Genomic DNA, 22,411 nt, shown 5'->3' on the forward strand with positions numbered 1-22,411 from the left:
TTTGTGTACGCCCTTCCATGTTCCATTCTAAGCTATGTACTGGGAAATTGCAGTTTAAATTCTTCTTCCATTCTATAAAGAAATGTTAAGCATCTTTAATAGTCTGAGAACTGTGCTCAGGACACAAGGATAAATGAGATCATCAAGAAAGAGAGTTTATACCCTGGTATTCATAATGGCAATACATATTTAACAACTAAAATATATAAAGATTTTTACATACATTATTTGATTCTTATAATCACCTGCATGGTTATTATTCTGATTTTACAAACTGGAGAGCCAAAGATGATAGAAATGTTCACTTTTCCAAGGCTAGATCTAATAAACCATAGCTGAGACCTTAGTTTTCCTTTTTTGATCCTGTACTCCACATCACAGCAATTGGCCTTGTCAACTTCATTTATACTAGCAGTTTCATTGTACTATCTAGAGTGAAGTCAATATCTGGAGATGATTATCAAAAAGACCATGGTAGTTAGAATCAGTGAAGAACCCCAACATCAACAGCTAAGAGGACTAGAAGTGCATGAAATACTCAGTGATACAGAAAGCAATTGATCATGGAGACAGGAACCCACATGTTACCATCTTCTTCTCTTGTGGTGCTTTAGTGTCCTGTTTTGAGTTCTATATTTGGAAAAGATGTTGACATTTTCATGGAAATCAGAGTTTTAGAGTGAACTATTGAGGATGTAACCTAGGAGAAGACTTTGAAAGGTCTAAGCTTGTTCAACTATGGAAAAACTTAACCATGGAAATTCAGCAATATAGAAACCAAAAAAAATCTTAATATGACCTTAATGCTAAAGGAATAACTAGACACGTTCAATTTAAGTGGAATCTAAGTCTGTATCAGAAAAAAATACAAAACAGTAGCCATTTATTGAGTGCCAAGTTTGTCCAAGATACCATGGTGGCTGTTTTACTTACACAGTTTCACTTTATCCTCAAAACTATTCTAAAGTAGTATCTGCACATTACAGACAAGGAAAACTAAGTCAACAATGCGAGATAACTGCCCGAGATTAGTAAAAGAGAGAGTCAAGATTTTAACTTGGTTCTATCTGACTGCAAACCATACAGGGAGATTCCTCAGTAACTCTTTAAATCTGGTTTGATAATTTACTTTACATAGTATTTTTCAAATGGTGTTTTAGGATTGTCAGTTTCTTCACTAACAAGCTTGTAATATACCTTTTACTTTTATAGGCTCCATCTAGATAAATTAGATAAATGTTACAGGCTCTGTCTAGATAAATTAATTAAATTGGCTCCATCCAGATAAATTAGGAAGAAAAATAGAAAGACATGGATAGCACGTGCGCGCGCGCACGCGCGTGCGCGCACACACACACACACACATCTCGTTTGGGAAATTGCTTGAAATCATGTATTATATACGATTTATAAATTATTTTTAAATAGGTTTTTCACCTATGGTGAGCTTTTGAGTATCCTAGCAAAGACTATTTGTTTAGATACTTTAAATATTATTTTATTCCTGCAGGGTTTTAAGGTTTTGATTATATAAAAATCAGGCCCGTTGTTTTCCTAATTGTCATGACCATATTAGGTGGTGGTGAAATATTGACACAGTCTTAAACAAGATTTCTGTAAAATGTGCATCATAAATTGGGCTCTGAAGTTAAAGCCACCACAAACTTACGTGGTAGCAGTAATAAGTGAACAATAGTTTGTTTGTTTGTTTTTTAAACCAAGCCTAGCTCTACTATTCTGTGTAGTATTATCTGTACCTTTAGTCCAATCCAGCCCATTAATACCAGTGTTTAAAACTAAACCCTTAGCCTATTCTCTTTAGTTCTCATAAAGTCCTCATAGACACATCATTGGAATTAATACTCATTTCTAGGGTCATATAGGCTAATGCCAAATTCCCTTAAAATTATACTTCCTCTTAGGAATTAAAAAAAAAAAACAAAATAGAACTAACATGTCAGAGTTATTTCAGTCCTTTAAAATATATTAAAATATACAAGTAATTATGGCAAACAGTTTTTTTTTTATGCAGCAAATTAAGAAAATGAGTCATGATCCGAACATATTCTGTTTGGAAACTATTCATTTTGTTAAATTTTAAAGTTATGTTAGCTTGGAAAATATATTTCTTTTAATTTTATTTTATTCGATTTTAGCCTGGAGCTAAGCCACATAGCCCTGCTCTTTCCTCCAGTCTGACACTTCTCTTCAGTGGCTCTCAGTTCTTAATTCTTTTTGCGTGGCTTGCAGGATCTTAGTTCCCCAACCAGGGATTGAACCCAGGCCCACGGCAGTGAAAGTGCCGAGTCCTAGCCACTGGACCACCAGGGAATTCCCTCAGTTCTTAATTCTGTCTTGAGATATAGAAAGAAGAAATTATTTTCATTTATAAGAAAGATACAATGAACAATAACAATTCAGGCTTTGCACTAATATCTACAAGAGTTTCTTGTAAAACATTTAAAAATATACGACCTTCCTCTTGTGTACTTTAAATTGGACTGTAGAAATTATATCTGTAGGATTGTAGACTTACTCCATAATAGATTAATAGTCTTTTTAACTATCCTGGATATTTATGAATACCTGTTAGTTCTGATTCTTTGACTTCTTTTTCTAATATATAAATAGTTAAAAACTGATTTATTTTTCATGTGCTGCTTTTTAAATGAAATTCCTGAAATGACTATTTTCTTATTTCCTTCCACTATCAAAATCTCCAACTTGCAGTAGAGAGATGGGATTATTACTAAAAGACACTTGGTAGTTTTAAAATTTAATCTATTTGATTTATTGTATAGTTGTTTTCCATCATATGTATCTCCTCAGCCATCAGTTCTTTCCTTTGAAAAAATAGCAAAAATAACAATCTGGTTTGTAACTAATAGTGCCTTGGAAACAGCATGAAAAAATCATTTTCTAAGAGATGCGGTATTTTTCTTCTCATATAAAAACAGAGAAAACCTCCTTGACATTCTGTTCCTTGCTGATTCATATGCACTGACATGACCTCTCTGTGTTCCTGTCTTGCTCTGGAAGCTTTGTGCTCACTCCTTAAGGGGAGGCCAGTTATTTAAGATATGTGAACTCTAGTCTGTAGCAGAGAGGTAAAAGATATGTCATTTATGATCATCACGTTATTTTTGAGTGAAATCCATTAGATTATGGATGAATCACATGTCTGACTAAATTGTCAGACTATTTTTGTTACTTTTTAAAAATAATAATACTAAACGAATAGTCAAGACAGTAAATTTACCAGCACTTCTTTTCCTTCTCTGGGATTGCTGTACCAACATGCATCTCTTCTTGTTCTTTCTCTTTTAAAGATATTTATTATCCTGTATTCTTTTTCCAGTAATTTTTCATTCATCTTTATTGGTTCAGCTGAGATTCCCTGCATGAGATTCCATAATCCTCAGTTTTATACATAAAGCTCCAACATTCACATCAGTTTACCACCTAAGAACTAATTTTTATCATTGTATCCCTTTATCAGAGAATTTGAGAGTAACCTAATATTAAGATCCTATAAGTATTTGACAGGTGTTGGTCTATTTGAAAATTATATATTTTTTATATTCAGTTTGAATTCCTAATTTTAAGCAACAGAAGTTATCTATGACTGGTTAAGCAAAAAAGGAATTTGTTTATTAAGAGGTTATTTGGAAGAGAGAAACAGCTCAGCTTCCAAAATTAAAGCCTAAAACCATGATATAGTACTGGCCTAATGAGGAAATGCCATTGCCGCTGCTTCTTCCCCACCAAGCACTAAAGAAAACCATGGTTGCTTCCACTTTGCCATTTATGCCACTTGTGTATCACTAAAACCGTTTCACAACCTCTGCTGCCTCCAAAACCCAATGTCTGCCACCACCCTCACCAGCAAGGAAGATTCCATATGACGTTTCACTCTTCTAACTGCTTCTTAGTGAAGTCTCATGGGGTAAACCTTACGACTTTGTTCCAAGCCTTTATAGATCAATGCTGGGATTCCTCTATCAGAACTCACCACAGGCTCTTGATAAACTGTTGACACTTCTAACACCCGTTGAGTCTATTCGTCATTAAGTCTAGGTAGATGCACTGTAGCCTGGACTAACTAGGAAGCCTCCTTTTTCCTCTGGGGCCCACTCACAACTAGAGGCTTTCGGGTCACTTCATAAATAGGTCGAAGCAAGATTCCCAAAGTAATACACACACACGCACACGCACACACACACACAGCCTTCAAAGAGTCCCACCTAGCACTGTGCTGCTTTCTTAGTGGCAGGAGGCACAAGATACAATAAGTTATCTTGAACTTTGAAGAGGCTATCCTGATAGGCTGAAGGTCACTGGACCCCTCAGAAACTTTATTGAGGTGTAGCTCTTATATTTTTATATGATGTTATCTCCCACTGTACTGCACTCATATTAGACTCATATATATTTTTCCATACCTTTTCTTTGCAAAGGATCTTGAGTATGTATTATGTATATGTACCGGAGACGTATGTCATCAATGTAGTTGTCCTGTGTAATGGTGAGACAGTAATGGTCTTAAGGAAATAAGTATATTGTGGTTCAGAGCCAAATAATTTATATAACCCTAAGATAAAATCGTTTATTACCCTACCTGTCATATGAAAATTGCTATTATAGGTGTTCTCTGTCTGTTGAAATAGAAGGGAAAAAGCATTTGCCAGATTAATAGTCATATACCTGGTGCTAAGAGTTCTAATAAAGAATGCACATCTGCAGGAGCAGCTTCATTGAAATGACTGTCTAGTAATCTTATCTCCACCTCCAATTCCAGCTGTATACTGTATGTGTGTTTAGGGCTCAACCAGGCTAGATAGGAGGCAGATTCAGATTAAAAGTGCATTCATCGTTTGATTCCCTCAGGCATCCATTTTGACCACTAATTCACAATGGTATTCTGGGCCTCCAGTTTTAGTGTTAATTCAGAGCTATTAGACAATAGTACCCAAAAGACCTGGTATTTCCCTTTCTCCAGTGCAGTTACCTTTATGAGGAAAGCCAAGTTGAGAGTTTACAGTTTATACCTGTGATGTCATCGCAATATATGTCTTCAAGTACTTGCATTCTCTACTTCACTCAAAAAACTCTGGGTCTGTGAATTGACTTAGGACTAGAAATTGGAAAAGACATTACAAATTTTTGTTGCAGTGGCTCAAGTCAGACCTCTCTTCACTAAACCTGGATATCTTAATCATTTTATTAAGTTGGAATTTTTTTGGATGCCTGTCTCTTTGGTCCATACAGATTGTCTGATCAGGTGGCCAGAGCCAGTGGTCACTGCAGGTCAAAGTAATTTAACCCAACCCTTGTAGCAATAACAGTAACCATTTCCTCCTGCGTCTTCTAGTTAAGTGCTTCTCCCTGGGGCCTGCTACCTCCCTATCCCGTGGTCTACATTGAAAGCAGTGGTGCCCGTCGGCTCTCCTGGCCTCTAGAAGGCAGTGTTGTTCACTAATGCTGGCTTTTCCCTCCCAGGGAACAGTGTTGGGGAGTAGCTCGTGGCTGCGGTGGCTGTGATTCTTGCCTTGAACTGAGAACTGTGAGCATCGTTAGGATTGTGAGCATTTCATTGTCTTTTTTTAAAGCTGTGTTGTGGAATCAGAAGCAACTAATTCTGTGTTTGAATTCTTCATGCTCTTCATATTGTTCAGTGTTAGAAGCCACTGGATCTCCCATAGTCTTGCTTTCATTTGTCATTTCATTTCAAGTGACTGCAGTTAATAATTTGTTACTTTGCTACTGTGGGCTATGGGCTGCCAGATTTTACCTTTTTTTTTCCCCCAGAAAATTAGCTGGATTTTTAGAGCCATCAGCCCTTACAGAGTCAGGTAACCATTCATAGGTCTTCCTGAGGATGTACCGCCTTCAGCCACTTCTAGTAGCCATTGAGTATCAATCAGGGTTCTTATTTTAAGCAGAAGAAACTACCTCTGGCCAGTTAAGCAGCAGAAATATTTATTAAAAGGAAATATAGTTGTTGACCAAGTTGTTGAGAGCTGGAGAACCAGGGTCAAGGTAAAGCTTCCAGAAACAATACCAAAAACTACACCACAAAACTTGCTTAAAGATAAGTCCCTCTTTGCTGCAGCATTCCTATCAAGCACTGTGGGAACCCCCTGTTTAATTCAGTTATTGCAATAATCAGCAGTTGAATGCTTCCCATCCTTATGAGCAAATGGGTGCTATCCAGAGCCCCTTCCTCTAACTGCTCACTTCTGAATCAAAAGTCTTTCACAGTTGACTCTGATTAGCAGAGCCTTTGGAGCAGGAGCAAGCTAGATAACTGAGTTTTCTGCATTTTACTTAAGGGAGTCATACTTCATAAGGTTAGAAATTCATCAAACATAGGAAGGGTATCAAAAACCAGAGAACATTACAGATGGCCACTACATACTTTGGGAATTTTTTCCAAGATGCTATGGTTACAGTAGAAATATTTTTCCAGCTTTTTAGTCTCTTGGCTAATTCTAAAACTGATCCTTTGAAGTCAAACTAGGTGGGTTTTATTCTTACTAAAACAGAGCATTAGCAATTGCCAGGTTCATCAGATATCTTGTAGAAAGTTTGTCACTTGGCCACCACAACTTCATTCTTTTTCAATAGTCTGAGGTTTCTACAGTTATGCCTAAATTATGTGACACTGTTCAGGGGGTATGCAATACTTTGGATAGATAAGGTTTTTGTTTCCATGTACTTATGCTAAATATTGATAATTTTAGAAGATATGTATAAATAGATTTTCGTTTAAATTTTTAAGTTTTAGTGATTAAACTTGTCCTTGAGTTAACCAAAAGTTTTTCCCCTTGGTAATTCTGGGGCATTTTGTATACACTAGTTATAGAACTTCTTTTTATAGAATGATGGCCACAAAGGTTACTAAAGAGAGCTTGATGGGCTTGTCTTTCTACTGAATTCACCTAGATCAAGTTAGTGGCCTCTGTGTCCTTGGCACTATCTTTGTTCTCTATATTTACTCCACACTCTGACAAGTGGGTCTCTTTCTTCTACCCTCCTCTCCATTTTCTTGCAACCAGACCTGTTATCCATGGCCTCTGCTATTTTTTTTACGACTCTGATTTTAAGTATAAAACTAAAGAAAATGGTGAGAAACTGGACAGCAAAGTACTATTTATCAAATCAAGTCACATATTCTAAGCCTGAAAAGGAGAGGCTTCAGTTCTGTACTATGTAATAAGTATTATATATAGGTTTTGTTGTGTCTATTTTCACTGGTCCTTGTCACTTCTATCATTCTTTGAGCTTCTGGGTTATTACAGAAGATTATGTTCAAAACCTGGCTGCCAGTCAGAACATTATTATACTAGTAAGTTTCAAAGTTAGATCCCTCCATTTCATTTGAGTCTTTTCCAGATGTTTTCCAAAGTAGATGACTTTCTCAGCATTTGATTTGAAGTACAATATTTTAGGATAAATTCTATATCCAGCATTCAGTGTACATTGGGATTGATTTATTAAATAATCCCACTATTCCTGTCCTGTTACCATGGTGGTTTTTCATATTTTCATATTTTTTGCATGTATAATGTGATTATTACCTTGTACCAGGAAAATATTCATCATAGTCTCTTTGCCATTTTACAAGAATTTTAATATCTGCTTTTAATTCATCAGTGAGGACATTTGGCATATGAAATAACTTTGTTGCTTAGTTTTTCCTTTATAGCGTAGAGTGCTTATTCATTTAAGATTTGCTGTGACTATAATATATTCAACACTTTGCTTTTGTCCTCAATATTTATTCCATTCCTGTGGTTCACATTTTCCTTTTCTTGTGTATCATGTGTTGAAAATGAAAATATCTTGTCTAGGGTGGAGCTTAGCCACGGGACTAAACAAACATGCTCTCCTTCTGCTCTTTGTTTATTTTAGTGGTTAAATTACTAAAAATCCTGTTAATAAAAAAAAAAAAAAGAAGTTTTACATCTACCTTTTTTTTATTGGGTACTTTCATAGTACAAATCCCTTCCTTTCACCTCTCTTACCCAAAATGACTCCCACATCAGTTGTCAAGAGATTAGTGCAAGTAGCATCAAAGCCCTGAATTTAGTAAAAGAAATTAAACCACTTGAACAGAGTTTCCAAAACTCAGAAGGAATCTAAGATGGGCCATCCAAGGCGTGTTCTTCTCATGTCAGTGGTAGAAGTACAAGAGGGGAAGCCCAAAACACTTTAATAAACACTGGAAGTTTCTGATTTTGTCGTATTTCTGGCATCTTGTTGGCCAAAGCAAGTCATACGGCCAAGCCCACATAGTCAAAAGGCAGTGAAGGACATTTCACTCACCATGAGGCCAAGCATGTTGCACAGTCAAGTTCAATATCGATGGAGCGGAAAAGTCTATTTCTCCCATGGAGGTGGAAAGAATGGATGAATATTTGCCAGACAATAATTTAATATACCACACCACCCAACCTAGGTTAGCTACCCTCTTTCAAAGCATACTTCATCATATCCCTACCCTGTTTTATTTTCTTCTTAGCGCATGTTATCTGAAACTGTGTTAATAGTTTATATTATTCATTCAATCAAGAACTATTCTCAGATACTTAACATGTACCAGGCAGTACTCCAAGTAGGATACATCAGTAAGTAAAACAGATAAATTTCTTGCTAATTATCTATCTCCCCGACTAAAATATAAACTCTGAGAGAGGAAGGACTTTGTCTATTTCGTGTTCTCAGTGTCTAGAATAAGCCGGCACATAGCAGATGTTCAATAAATTTTGTTTCATGAATGAAGGAATGCCATTAAACATGTATGTAATCTAACTCCATTTGCTCAGATTCTGTGTGTACTAGGCAACCTGGGGGATGTTTTTATAGTCAGCCTTATGAATTTAAGGTACTCCAAGTCTTCTCTTGAGAAAAGGATCTATGCTTAGCATTTTGGTAAATCCAGGGTTTGTACCTCAGCAGCTGAAAACCAATCCCTGAATGTAATAGTAAGCTCACCAAGTTTCTCACCACCTTAAGAAACTTCTTAAGGGATGGACACCACTGGCTAAGTATACATTTAATTCCCTTCCAAACAGAAACAGCATTAAAGATATGCAAAGGGATTTTTACATGGAATATATTATACCCAATAGCTCATGAGAGTTCTGCTCACTGTAGATACTGTATCTTCTTTGTTTCAGGGCCCTATCAAAAATAGTTTTAATGATAAAGAATTTGTCCCTTTTTGTTAGGCTCATACATAGCAGGGTATGGTGAAGAGCAAAATTAATTGATGCCATTACCAAGTTTTGAGTCATGAAAAGCCATGCTGTTCATTTACTTTGGGCTTTTAAAGTTCTGTTTCAAGAACTTTGTCTCAGAGTATGTATATACTGTACCAAACCAAGCGAAAACTTAACAAAAGAATGTCAGAATAGACCTGTTTATAGAAATTTGAACTGCATTATCAGCAATCAATCACAGGAATGTTCCCAACCCCCATTTCTGAAGCTGTAGTTGTTTTACTTTTACGCTCAAACTATTAGTGTCTTAAGGTATATGGTCTGGCCAATCTCACATTCAAATGAAACCAGTCATAGCAATTCTCATATATAACTTCAGGTTCTTAAAACTTTTTCATGCCCTTGGTTATGAAAAATATTAAATGCCTTTGCTATAATCATTCAAGAGCTACCACCATTTTCTGAAGAATATACTGTTACCTAATTACAGTGGTTAATAGTAAAATCTAAGTGATCATGAACTATTTTTATAGAATTGGTGATATGGCACTGTTGAAAAATAAGAAGTAAGGTTTTACACAATTGTATACCAAGAAAATTTTAAGTATATACTACAAACAAGATAGACATGGTCCCTACACTTTCAAGGCTTATAGTCTAGTAAAGATATGGGGGAACAAAACAGGAAATTGCCACACATGTGATAGTGCTGTGATGGAAGAGGAACAGGGAGCTGTAGGAGCCCGTGAAATGGGGACTGAATGAAATCTTCGTGGATCAGAGAACCCTTCCCAGGATGATGTCTAAGCTTAAACTTCAGGAATTATTTCTCTCTCCCTATGCCCAGTACATAGGGAAATCTATCTTAGAACATATCCAGATTCTGACCACCTCACTTGCTATCACCACTGTCCAAGCCACTATCGTCTTTTGCCTGGACTTCTACAAAAGCCTCCTAATTGGTATCTTTACTTCTACTCTTGCCCTCCAAAGTCTATTCTTAACACAGTAGGCAAAGTCATTTTTTGAAACTTAAGTCATATTAGTCACTTCTCTGCATAAAACCTTGAAACAGCTTCATCTCACTCAATAAAAGCCAGAGTCATTGCAGGGCCCTACATGACCCGGCCTCCTCCTGAAAATACCAAACAGAACAGGGAAATACTATGACTTTCTCACAGGTTTTTAGTGTCATCTAATACTCAATTCAGTCTTTTCAAAATTTTACTAAACTGAACCTGCGGGTGAAATTGAAAAATGAGAATCTTGATTTAGCAAGTACAGTTAACTATACACTGTTTCAGATTTGACCCACATATCATTTTGAGGCATCTTTTTCAGCTATGACAGCCCTTAAAACCAAGTGCAAAAATAGACAGTATCTAGAGCCAAATTGCTGTATTGCAATGTACTAAACCAAGATTTTCAAATACAATGAAGCATTATTCAATTGCCTTAGTCTCACCTTTTAAAAAAATATATGTATTTCATATTATGCATAGCATATTAGTAGAAAAATATAATATGTGTTCATAAATTAATAAAAAGGCATTTCTTAGGGGTAAAATGTTTCTATTTTAGACCAGTGGTTTTCTCCACACTCATATCTAGGAAAAGATTCCCATAAAGACTTTTTTAACAGGACAGTGTAGTGAGGGAAGCACTTTCATACATTTGTTGAGAAAGTTAACTATTCAGTCTGTACTCTCATTTCTCCTAATTGGAAGACAGTGTTTGAGAGGGAGAATCAAGATAGAAAGAGTTGTAAAATAGATGTCATAATTGATTTACACCACAGTTATTTTAATGCTAGATTTAAAGTTATTTTAAAATATACTTCACTCCCTAAGAGGTTCAGTGTAACACAGAACAGTATTTGTTTCATTTGTTTTGTTTTACCGTTGTAACACTGATAGAAAAGCTATAAGCTTAGGGAAGAGTAGAGAGTCAGTAAGACTTAAAGCATTTCAGAGAATAGTAAGATTGCTTGTGGAGTGGTCAGGAATGAAATTTCTTTTTAATTGAGGTATAGTTGATGTACAGTATTATATAAATTTCAGGTGTTCAGCATAGTGATTCACAATTTTAAAGGTTATATTCCAGTAATAGTTATTATAAAATATTGGCTATATTCCCTGTGTTGTACAATAAACCCTTGTAGCTTATTTATTTAATACACAGTAATTTGTACCTCTTAATCCCCTGCTTCTGTCTTGCCCCTTCTCTCCTGTCTCCCTACTGGTAACCACTAGTTTGTTCTATATGTCTGTGAGTCTGCTTTTTTTTTTTTTGATTCACTAGTTTGTTGTATTTTTTTAGATTCCACGTATAAGTGATATCACACAGTATTTTTCTTTGTCTGACTATTTCACTTAGCATAATGCCCTCCAAGTTCATCCATGCTGTTGCAAATGAAATAACTTTTAAAGCAACAATGATAGACTGTCATTTACTTTTCTAGAAAATAGGATCAAGATGAAATTCATGAGTAAATTCATCAATAAGTCAAGTATCATATTTATATGATACAAAAGTAATACGAAATTTGACCTCATTTTCAAGGACTTATGAGATGATCAGTCAAAAGATATATTTAAAAATTAGTGCATTATATGAGTCAGTACATGATTGTTGTAATACTTAACTCAGCCTGTCATTGCTCTGAGCATTCAGAAAAGGGAACGTCAAGAAAGACTGAAATGTAACAGAAAAGACTACGTAGAGACTGTAGTTCTTCATCTAGCCTTAAAGAACTGTGGCAAACAGTGCTAATTCCCTATATAATAAAAAGTCTCCCCTTCTGCCTACTAACAGAATGCCAGGGTTTTTTTTTTTTTTTTTGCAGTACACGGGCCCCTCACTGTTGTGGCCTCTCCGGTTGCGGAGCACAAGCTCCGGATGCGCAGGCTCAACGGCCATGGCTCATGGGCCCAGCCACTCCGCGGCATGTGGGATCTTCCCGGACCGGGGCACGAACCCATGTCCTCTGCATCGGCATGTGGGCTCTCAACCACTGCGCCACCAGGGAAGCCCTGCCAGGGTTATTAAAGGTAGCACATTAATAGTTTGTTACAAGCACACAACTCCTCAAACTCCTCTGCAGCCTTGAATGACCACGTAACCTCGTTCTAGGCACTGAGGTGCCAAAAAGAGTCTATTGCGTGAGACTTCTAAGAAAGCTACTGTTTTCCTAGTAAAAAGGGTCAGACTGCTTTTGCAAGTATGTATTTTGCCTGTCCTTCCTCTTCTTTCCTGTGTCAAGCACAGGCTAATGCCTGAAGGTGCAATAGCCATCTTATAACAAAAGGGAAAAAATATATGCTGAAGATACCCATGTAAGAAAATAGTCTGGTTTCTGGACTCACCAGCTTACCAGCTCTGCACTGCTTACCCCTAGAGGCTGTGGTACATTAAATAATAAACTCTTATTTAAGCCACTGTTTGTCAAATTTCTGTTACACACAGCTGAATACACTTCAGACTGATGAGAATGTTTGAGGTTGAAGTAAAAAAAGTGAAGGAAAAACAGCATCAAGCCACAGTGACATCAACGATATGAACACACAGTTTAGGATCAGAATGATGTTACTTGTCTGAGTACCGTGTAGACACTGAAGGCCCCTAGAATGAAGTTTGTATTGACTCAACTACTTTTAAATATGTAAGTTGCCTTAACTATTTTAGGAAAGTATTTTTAATTATTTTCCTTGTCATCATCTATGAATTAACAAAAAACTTGGCATTCTTCTGTCCATTTTTCTTAAATGAAGACAGAATTCCGTAGGTCCCTATAATTAATTATATTCAATAGTCCATCAGTCAATGGTAGGCTTCTTCGGGCTTTCCCCGTTACTTAAAGACCTTAAACTATCATCAAGGATAAGCCATTGCAGTAATTTTGCATGTCTTTCCAACAAGTTAACACCACAGAAATGCTTTATTCAGACAAAAACTAGTCACCTGAACTGGGTATCATTTGTCAGCATTATGATGGAGGGCCAATTCCTGTAAAGGATTGACATCCAGCATTATTTCAAAGAAATCATATTTTTTAAAGTATGATATCATCGCCTGTTTTCTTAGCTACAATACAGTAATCTCTGATTTAAAATAAGGAAAAGGAAAATTCTCAAAATAGTAAAGTATATAATGCAGTGAGTATAGCTTAATTGTGTTTGAACTGAAAGATAACAATCTCTTTAAAAGGAGGAAAGCTTAAAATCATGCAGTTTAATAAAAGTAGTTAGCATCCAGTTTGTCTCTGGCGAGAAGGAGCTAGTAGGGTTTCATGTAGGGAAGAATGGTAGGCACTGAGATAACTCATTCTTCTGGTCCCCTTGGGGGAAGTGAAAGCATGAATAGGTGCAGCCACACGCTGAAGAACATTTACTCGCTTTTATGGCTGACATCCGTGTATCCTAAATCTCATAGCATGTTTTCAGCTAGGCTATAAATTGTAAAATTAGATTATGGTTTAAAAAGTACCTGCTGAAGTAATTGATGACACTTGAATTTTATTATGAATAAGTTTATTACCATAAGAAATTATGTTGAAAATGTCACTTTAGGAATTGAAAAAATCTTTGATGAGTTCTGTTATGTATTCAGCACATGATAATCCATAATATGATGAAATCCTTTGCAACCAGGGTCCTTATACTTCTCACAAAACGTAGAATTGCCAGCTAGTGGGTTGAGAAAGGGGGGTATACAACTAAGAAGAAAGAATAATCAAAAGACCACCCTAAATCAATTGCTTCCTTACCACAAGGGGGTAAAATATTTCCTAGGAAAAGGGATAAATTATATAATCACTAAATATTTCTATGCCATCGATAAGTTTTTTTTTTTTCCAGGAAAGTTTTGAACCAATTATTAAATGATATGCAGTGAAATGCATATGTCACTTAAAAGATTCTTATGCATATCTTTCACTCATCATTTATAGGTCAGGAAAAATTACCCTGTCTGGCAGGTAAACTGACTTAAGTTTGGCAGAAGAACAGCTTCTCTGTAGTTATAACTTAATCTGTAGAGATCCTTTTGGAGTTGCCACTTCTGTTTAGAAACTTGCTACAAGATGACAGATGGGCAGTGGTGCCATAGAACAGCCTAACTACAGGCATCATCATAACTGGTAAAAGCTGCTTCAGTAATACTGAAAATAAGAACAGTTACCCCTTGCAGCATCTGCTAATGGGCTTTTCTCATATTTTTTAACAAAAATCTGACATTTGGCATAATTATTCAGCAAGAATCTTTGGAGTCTTTGGAGTCTTTGACCTTCTTATGTATGTATTTAGTTTTTCCAAATTTCCCTGCTGGAAGAATTACTGTGTTTGCCTTTAGAACCATCTGATCTGGGATGTGGGAAGCTAATGGAGCACTGAATTTTATATACCAAGTTATGGGAAAGAAAGTATTTTTGTGCCCCGCACTGAAATGCCATCTTACTGGCTTCTTCATATGGCAGCCCAGCTGACGGAGGCATAATATTCCGTGGCCTTGAAAGAGTTACTCTGGGAAGTGAACGCTAAAGTTAACTCAGAGAATTGCCATTCTATCTTCCCACAGTGAAAAATGAAATGGATCAAAGCATCTGTAAAGCAAAAACCAAAGTGATTATTCATTTCTTTCCTTGTTTAAGAAACATGCCGTTACACTACTGCTGCAGTTCTCTCCTCCAACCCTGATGCCAGTAATTGCACATTCAGATTTACCACACAGAGTCTGACCCAGAGCTATACCCAAAGAGCAACCACATCCAAGACACAGAAGGAAAGCCAAAAATAATGAAAGCCTCTGTATCTGAAAAGATTCTTATTTAAGATCTCAGGTGAGCCTATAGAATTGTGGACCAGGCAATCAGACATCAATCAGAAACGCAGTTTCTTTTCATTTGCCTTGTATTTCTTGAAGTCCTACCAAGAAGTGCTCCAGCAGAGAGCAAACAGAGATGACTGCTTAAACAGCACCTTTGCTCCACAGGAAAATTTTCTTTTAGGTAAACAGTCTTCAATTCCTATGTAGATTTTACTGTGTGTGGATATGTATTAGGGCTAAAACCAAAAGGCAAATCAATGATTAGACATTATTTCTGAAGGCAGAGAGAAGTCATTAATCTTATTTGTACCTAATTTAATAGCATATTAATTAGATTAGCTGTTTGGTGCTGGTGTGAGATACAGCACCTGTATACCTGTAGGGTTCTTTTGGTTACAAGCAATACAACTGCATCAGGCTAACATTAGGATAAGGGATTTTGTCGAAAGGATATCCAAGGCTTGCAGAATTGTTGGAAGGCTGTACATTCGACTTGGAAATGGGCAAAAGAAGCAAGTCATCTTTGGAAATTCAGAGGCAGCAACATTAATAATGGTGTCACAATTAAAAGACAACAACAACAATAACTGGGCAGACTACCATTACTAGGTGTGGACAAAACTAACTGTATTCTTTTTGTTTCTCCACACAGTGTATAAATTCCAGGGAGGGAGCATCTGATTGGATTAGTTTGGGTTACATACCTGCCCTCTGGCTAGGAGAGGGCAAGATTCCTAATTACAGTCCATCAGACTATATCCAATGGGAAAGAATTAATACCCAAATGAAATTCAAGTTGCCACTAAAAAGGAGTGATAGATGCTGAAAGCCAAAAAGCAATAGATACTCACTACAACTACCATTTATTCAGTGTGTATGGTTTATTAGTCATTGCATTTCACCTTGTAACAGGCCTCGTAGTCAGTTACTATTCTACAGGTAAGAAAACTTAAGCTTTGAGAAAGTTTAGGTAACTTGTCTCAGGTTATACCACTAGAAAATGGCAGAATTGGTACTCCAGAGGAATACTCCCGACCACTAGACTCCGTGCTCCCTGTAGACAGATCTGTGTATTACCAATGGTGAGAGTACTTACTGAGCCTGTCTCTCAGGGGTAAAAGACAAGCAAAAAAGATATTTAGCAAATGCTATATATAAGTATATTAAATCCACCAGTAGTTCTGTACAATGTAGAGGTGCTTTATTAGAATCAAACTTTGGGAATAAATGTTATGTAAATGTACAATGCATGTATTTGCAAATGACTTTTTTTCTCTGATGGAAATTCAAGGTTTAGCTTCTTAATATAATGAAGGGTTTGAAGTTATCAGCGAATAACGGTCTTGAGCCTGCAGATCAAGCTTTATAAATAGGCTTGATTTGTAAGGAAGAGATTAAGGGAAGTAAAAAGTATCCAGTGTTCTCCATTTATATAGTGATAGCCATCCGGGCCAGAAAAAATTGCATAAAATGGAATGAACTACTAGACCCGTTTTTACTGGTAGCTTTCTTTTTGACCTTTGCAAAGTCACTTTCCTTCTATTTCGCCATCAGTAATGAAGCGATGCCAGTAATCCCCCCTAATCCCAAGAATGAAGTGAGATGATGAGTGTACTATACTTGGTGACCTCTAAACCAGGATTTCTCAACATTGGCACTGTTGGCATTTTGGTCCTGATAATTAATTGTTGTTGGGGGTAGTATAGCCATTGGATGTTTAGTGGCATCCCTGGCCTCTACCTAGTGGATGCAGTAGCACCCTAGTTGTGGCACCAAAACCAGTCTCCAAAAGCACTACTGATTTTCTCAATGACATTCTTCTGTTTACTAAAATAAGTACCCTAAAGTCATAAAGATATTTTTCCAAGGAACTTATAAAAATTATTTTGAATGTTTTTCCTTTGTCTTCCTACCCTGCCACCACTTTTCTGAACTTCTCTTTGGGAGCAAAAAAAGTGCTTACCACTGAACAGGATGGTCTTCCTGGTCTCTTCCAGCTCTAGGATTTCATGTTTTTATGCCATTTCCAGATCTAATAATCAGCCAATACAGTGTAGCCTTACCAGTTTGTCTTAAGTCATATGTCCCCCAAAGGCAACTTTGAGATTGAGATTTGTGTGCAGGAAATTGGAGAATTCTTTTAGAACCAGCTTCTATGTGGGGAGAAAGAAGTAGGTTTGGGCAAAGGGAGGAGTTGCAATGCAGTTGCGTAAGGGCTTCAGCTAATCCCATAGAGCCCTGGAACTGGGCTGGCCCTTTACAGTTGAATCACCTTGAGGCAAGGTATCTGGGCCTTTATACCCCTGCAAAGACCAGTCATTGAATATGGGAGGCTCTCAGAGAGAGGGCATGACCTTGGTCAAGGTAGCAATTCCTGGAGAGGGATTTAGCTGAGCCCCACCAGCCACCAACATTCCCAGCAACTATGGGAATTAGTCCTGAAAGTAGACTCTGGGTGGTGGTCTACCGTCCACTCCTTTCACTACTCAAGTCTATTTCCTTTATATAGGTTCTTGTAACAGTTCCTCCAGGATTCTGTTTGGTCTTCTGATTTTCTTTTGTGGGGAAACAAAAAAGGAAAGTTGGTGGGAAGAGCTGTAATTCCTACTTCTTCACCTGGTCTCAAGGCTACAAGTGATTCTCATCTCCCTCCTCCACTCCTTTTTCTAGATTTCTCTACCCTTGACTGAACTCTGCTCTTCCGGGGGCTTACCTGATGAGATAACCCAGATCCACAGTCATAAGACCTCTAAGGCTCTGTTGCCATGTGTTTCTCGGGCTATGGCTGCTGAACTTGTCTATTTACAGGTAAAATGAGGCAAGGCAGTTCCAAGAATTGCCCTCCTGGATCACCCAGGTGTCAGACATAGTCTTACCTTACCCCATTGTGTAGCAGCTCTATCTCTTCTTGCTGATCAGGATCAATAACCCCTGCCTTCTTTCCTTGCGTACAGTTTTTTGGCCTGAGGAGCCCAAAGTGACCAGGTGGCAGTACCAGCTTAAAGTTTAATGGGACTTATACTGTGTCCTTTGTTGGGCTAGCAACAGAAAATCAGGACCTCTAAAGCCTAGAGTTTGCTGGAATGGGAAGCACAAAGTCTCCAAGTCAATTATTAACAATGATGATAAGTAGGGCCACTTATACTGCCACCTCTTGGTTCTGGGAACTATGAATTCTACTTCCTGGGAACACAGCTCCTTATAATGTTTGTTGATCTAGGGTGTATTCTATATCCTAGAGAATGGATCATAGGATATCATTTGTAAGGTGGAGTCTCAACTGTGCCTTCAACAGATCATTCCATCACTATTAGGCCAGCAGCTTCTGGGTGGTGTAGTCTGTGATAGGACTTCTGCTGTCAGCCATAGGTTGTGGCATTCCTACCATTGCTTTCTGTATGCTTCCAAGAGCCATCGTAGCAGTGTCTTAGTGTCATCTCATGTAGTCTTGCTAGGGTATTAAATCCTGTGCGAGAATGCCCTCATGTCAATAAACTCTCCCTTATCCAAACTTATGTTCTGTCTCTTCTTGATCCAGCACTGTCTCGTACATAGTCTCCAGCCTCCTGCTGGTACATGTTGGCTGTGTCCTACAGGGCCTTTGCTATATAGTCCCTTTCTTTCCTTAGCAGGCACCTCACTTCCCAGGGTGGATTATGATGTAGTTCGATAGATGGCATTAGTCTGGGGGCCAGGTCTTGAAGACGAGAGGTGTAAATCTTAGTGGAAGGGTTGCAGGGGTGGAGGTGCGTGTGTCACCTTATAAGACGGAGGGCTATTTATTGCCTTCAAGCAACAAGAGAGTACTAGTCTCTAGGTAGATGTATTATATAATATATATCACAGTTTAATAGACCTTAGTTCTGGATCATGACATGAGTGACTTATATCATTTTATTTTATTAAGTTCTCTTTAAAAAATAAGAATTTATAGATAATCACCATATAATTAAACATACATGATATATAAAGAGCTATTTATAGGCTATACACAATATAAAAAGATAAGTAGGTATTATCCAAATGAAAATACTTGGATTGCTTTTCAAAACTGATAATTATGGGAACAAGAAAGGAAAAAGAGGAAGGCTCCAAAGCGCCCAGTTACAGAATTTCTGCTTCTTATAGACATTAATATAGTATTCTCTTGTTTCAAGGCTAGTTTTAGTCCAAAACGTTTGGTGAAAGAGTATTATTTTCACTTAGTTGTAAAATCTATGTCTTGATCAAAGAACTCTTCTTCTGTTTCTGGACTGGTAATAGTTTTGCAAACTGTAGCAATGCATCAATACTCATTCTTGCACTTTTATTCCTTGAGAATACAGTTATACCAGCAGGGAGTGTACCAGTGTAGAAGGGAGTATAGCCACCCAGGGTCGAATCTTGAAATCTGAGAGGGTGAAGAAGCTGGTTTTTAGGTAAGAAATGCAAATAAATCGTTTCTGTGAAAGCCTGTCATGCTCCTTAACTAACTTGCTAATTCTGTTCACATAATTAGACTTTGAAAACTGGTTGGATAATGACTTGTTTCATAAATTCACTTACCGTGTATTTATTGAACCTCTGTTATGTGCATAATCCTTTGGCTAAAACATAATTATTTTTTCCCAGGAGGAGCACAATACCCAGACTGCCTCTCTTGTGAAGTCGACCTTAGGGCATGGGCTGGTGAGAAAGGCTTATGTCTAAAGCAGAATTCTTGATTTCTGCCACCCATTCCCTGCCAGGTTTTCCCCTTCAGAAGTCTTTCTTATCTCAGTAAATGGCACAGTCACTCAAACCTAAATCCTGGAAGTCATCCTCTTTCCACAACTCACATAGTCTTCCAACAAGACTGACAAACATACTCCAAATTAATACTGAATTCATCAACTTTTTACCACCTCTCCATTGCATCCTCTCTAGCCCAAGCTAATTTCATCTTTCGGCAGGTCAAATATGGCTTAGAATATCTCCTCAGTCTCCACTACTATGCCATAAGGCCACCATCACCTTTACCAGGACTACTTGCTTCCGTTCTTATGCCCCCCCTTCTCCACTGCAGTGTATTGTCCATCCAGCATCTCGTGATCTGTCTTCTCAAAGCATAAATCTGATCATCACATTACCAAACTTGAAATCTTTCAAAGTTTTCCTAAAGGCTATCTCTTAGCCATTTTAGCTAAAATCACACCACACGTTCCTCCCAGGAACTGCCATGCCTTAGTTTTTTTCCCTAGCACTTATTTTTTTCCCCTAGCACATAACAGTAACTGAAACTATTTTACTGTTTTAAATGCTGTTGTGTGTTTCCCCCAAAGAATAATGATGCACTTTAAAAGAAAAAAAGCTGTATGTTCCAATACGTACCCCAGTGTCCAGTATTTTGTAGGCATTCAGTAAATATTTTCTGAATCAATGAGAGTGGCAGTCACAGCAAGGACTGAGCCTGGGGTGATTCCTCTTACTGAAATAATTGTTCTATTCAGTAGGGTCTGAGAAAAACCTGTACTTATTTTGTTAACTTTGTTTTATGAAGAGCCCCTTCACTGTGTCCGCATCTCATATGTCAATTTTATGTTGAAAAAAAAAAAAATGGTACTGTGGTCCCTTGCTGTCATCTTATGCTGCTATCAGTCTTCTATCTCCACCTAACCATGAGCATTACTTGTCACTGGCAGATGAACATGATTTTCAGCCATGAGAAAATAATAAAAGGTTCTTAGTTCTAGGGAATTCTAAGATTTTTCATAATGTTTTCAATGAAATAAATTAACCTCTGTTCTTTCATTTTATGGAAATGGCTCTGAATGTCATTAAAAACACACATGTTTGTGACTAGATGGATTTCAGGACTTAACATCTTGTGTTAATCTTGTTTTTTAAATCCCACTGCCAACCACTTTTGCTTGGTTGGACCACCCATATTTGGATTTCTATGATGCATTCTTTTACGAATAGGGCCTTTTTTTTCCCCATTGGAGTTTCCTACCTTATATACAAATGACTGTTTTCTACTTGCAAGGGAAAAGATACTACACTGAGCAAGTTTATGCTCCCTCATCAATTTGAATTTCTTGTCAGATTTTTTTTCCTTTTCCTAATATGATTTCCTTAAATCAGTAGAAGTAATATTCCCTGTAGCTGTAGAATCTGATTTCGAAGAGGAAGAGGTATAATCCAGGTTAGCAGCAGAGGGAATGTGGATATGTCCCCTTAGAGAACTCAGAATTAATGCCACTTCCCTTCCCATTTCCTGCATTTCCTTTTTCAATGCCCTTGACTCTGTCAAGCAAGATGTATTTACTGAGGCCAGCTACCTGTCCAGCACTATAAAAGGTACTGTGGGATAAAGCAGGGGTTTGCCAAACATGACTAATGGACCAAATTCAGCTTGCTGCCTATTTTTTAATAAAGTTTTATTGGAACACAGCTACATCCATTTGTTTGCATATTATCTATGGCTACTTGCGTGCTACAAGAGCAGAATTGAGTAATTGTGACTGAGACCATATGGCCCAAAAAGGCTAAAATATACTACCTGGACCCCTACAAAAAAGTTTGCCAACCCCTAGTAATATAAAGCATTGACTCCGATTCTCATAGAGTTTATGAATTAATTGGGCTGGTTGTTAACACATGGAGTAATTGGTGAATCGATAAATGACAAATTGTGTGATACTGAACAGAATAGGCACCACAGAATGTTTATTGGTTGGAAGATAAATCTAATCTGCAGAGAAGCGATTAGTTAAGCATGCTGAAGTACGGAAAGCTTCCTTATACTGCCTTTCCCCCCTTATTCTGTGCTTTTCTTTGTCGAGTCCCAGATATGCTATAAAACTAAAAGATATTTAAAACATCGTTGTCAAGGCTTTTCCCAGATGTGTGTCCTCCATAATTCCCCCAAAGAGATGTGTTGGAGAAATAGGACAGGATTCTTAAGACTGCAACATTGTTTAGAACTATGCCTGGCATATTATAGGTCCTCAGCTATACTTGAATAAGTGAAAGAACCTGCAGATCTAAAGGAAAGAAAATTCTGTGCAAGCAATAGCGAATGTTATTGAATATTCAGAAAGTGCCACCTTAGAATGGTGTTTCTCAGCAGGAAAGCTCCTAGTTCTTTAAGAATTAAATGGTAGTGGGCATATAAACGAGCCTGACACATGGCATGTTATAAGTGCTTAATAAGTCTTTACTGTCATTATTTGGAGGAAATTGCGTATTTTCTTTCAGACATAGTACTAATTATACTAATATACATGAAAGTAAGAAAAGCATATAAATTAACCCTTGATTATATCATCCTCTCAATTAAGTATTAAGAAGACATTTGTACTTAGGAAGTACATAACAGAGTGATTCACAATAATGTAAAACTA

The 22,411-nt window shown here is 37.3% G+C and overlaps 1 protein-coding gene across 30 annotated transcripts in view; it reads left to right on the forward strand.

The window, feature by feature from the left end:
- The window catches only part of CCDC91 (coiled-coil domain containing 91), a 410,464-nt gene that overhangs the window by 329,913 nt on the left and 58,140 nt on the right, over positions 1 to 22,411 (forward strand). For 3 of the 30 annotated variants that reach the window (XM_049694206.1, XM_049694205.1, XM_049694204.1), the window contains exon 14: positions 12,070 to 12,569. The exons of 19 other annotated variants lie outside the window; for them this stretch is intronic. In XM_049694206.1, the coding sequence (XP_049550163.1) occupies positions 12,070 to 12,333 (264 nt within the window). In that variant the 3' untranslated portion in view covers positions 12,334 to 12,569. Of the gene's footprint in view, positions 1 to 12,069; positions 12,592 to 17,717; positions 17,856 to 19,372; positions 19,457 to 22,411 lie in introns of those variants that run through there. 8 more of the 30 variants (XM_049694203.1, XM_049694202.1, XM_049694207.1 and 5 more) reach the window with 6 other exon arrangements.

The sequence above is a fragment of the Orcinus orca genome, chromosome 11 (assembly GCF_937001465.1).
Source record: "Orcinus orca chromosome 11, mOrcOrc1.1, whole genome shotgun sequence".
Lineage (NCBI taxonomy): Eukaryota > Metazoa > Chordata > Mammalia > Artiodactyla > Delphinidae > Orcinus > Orcinus orca.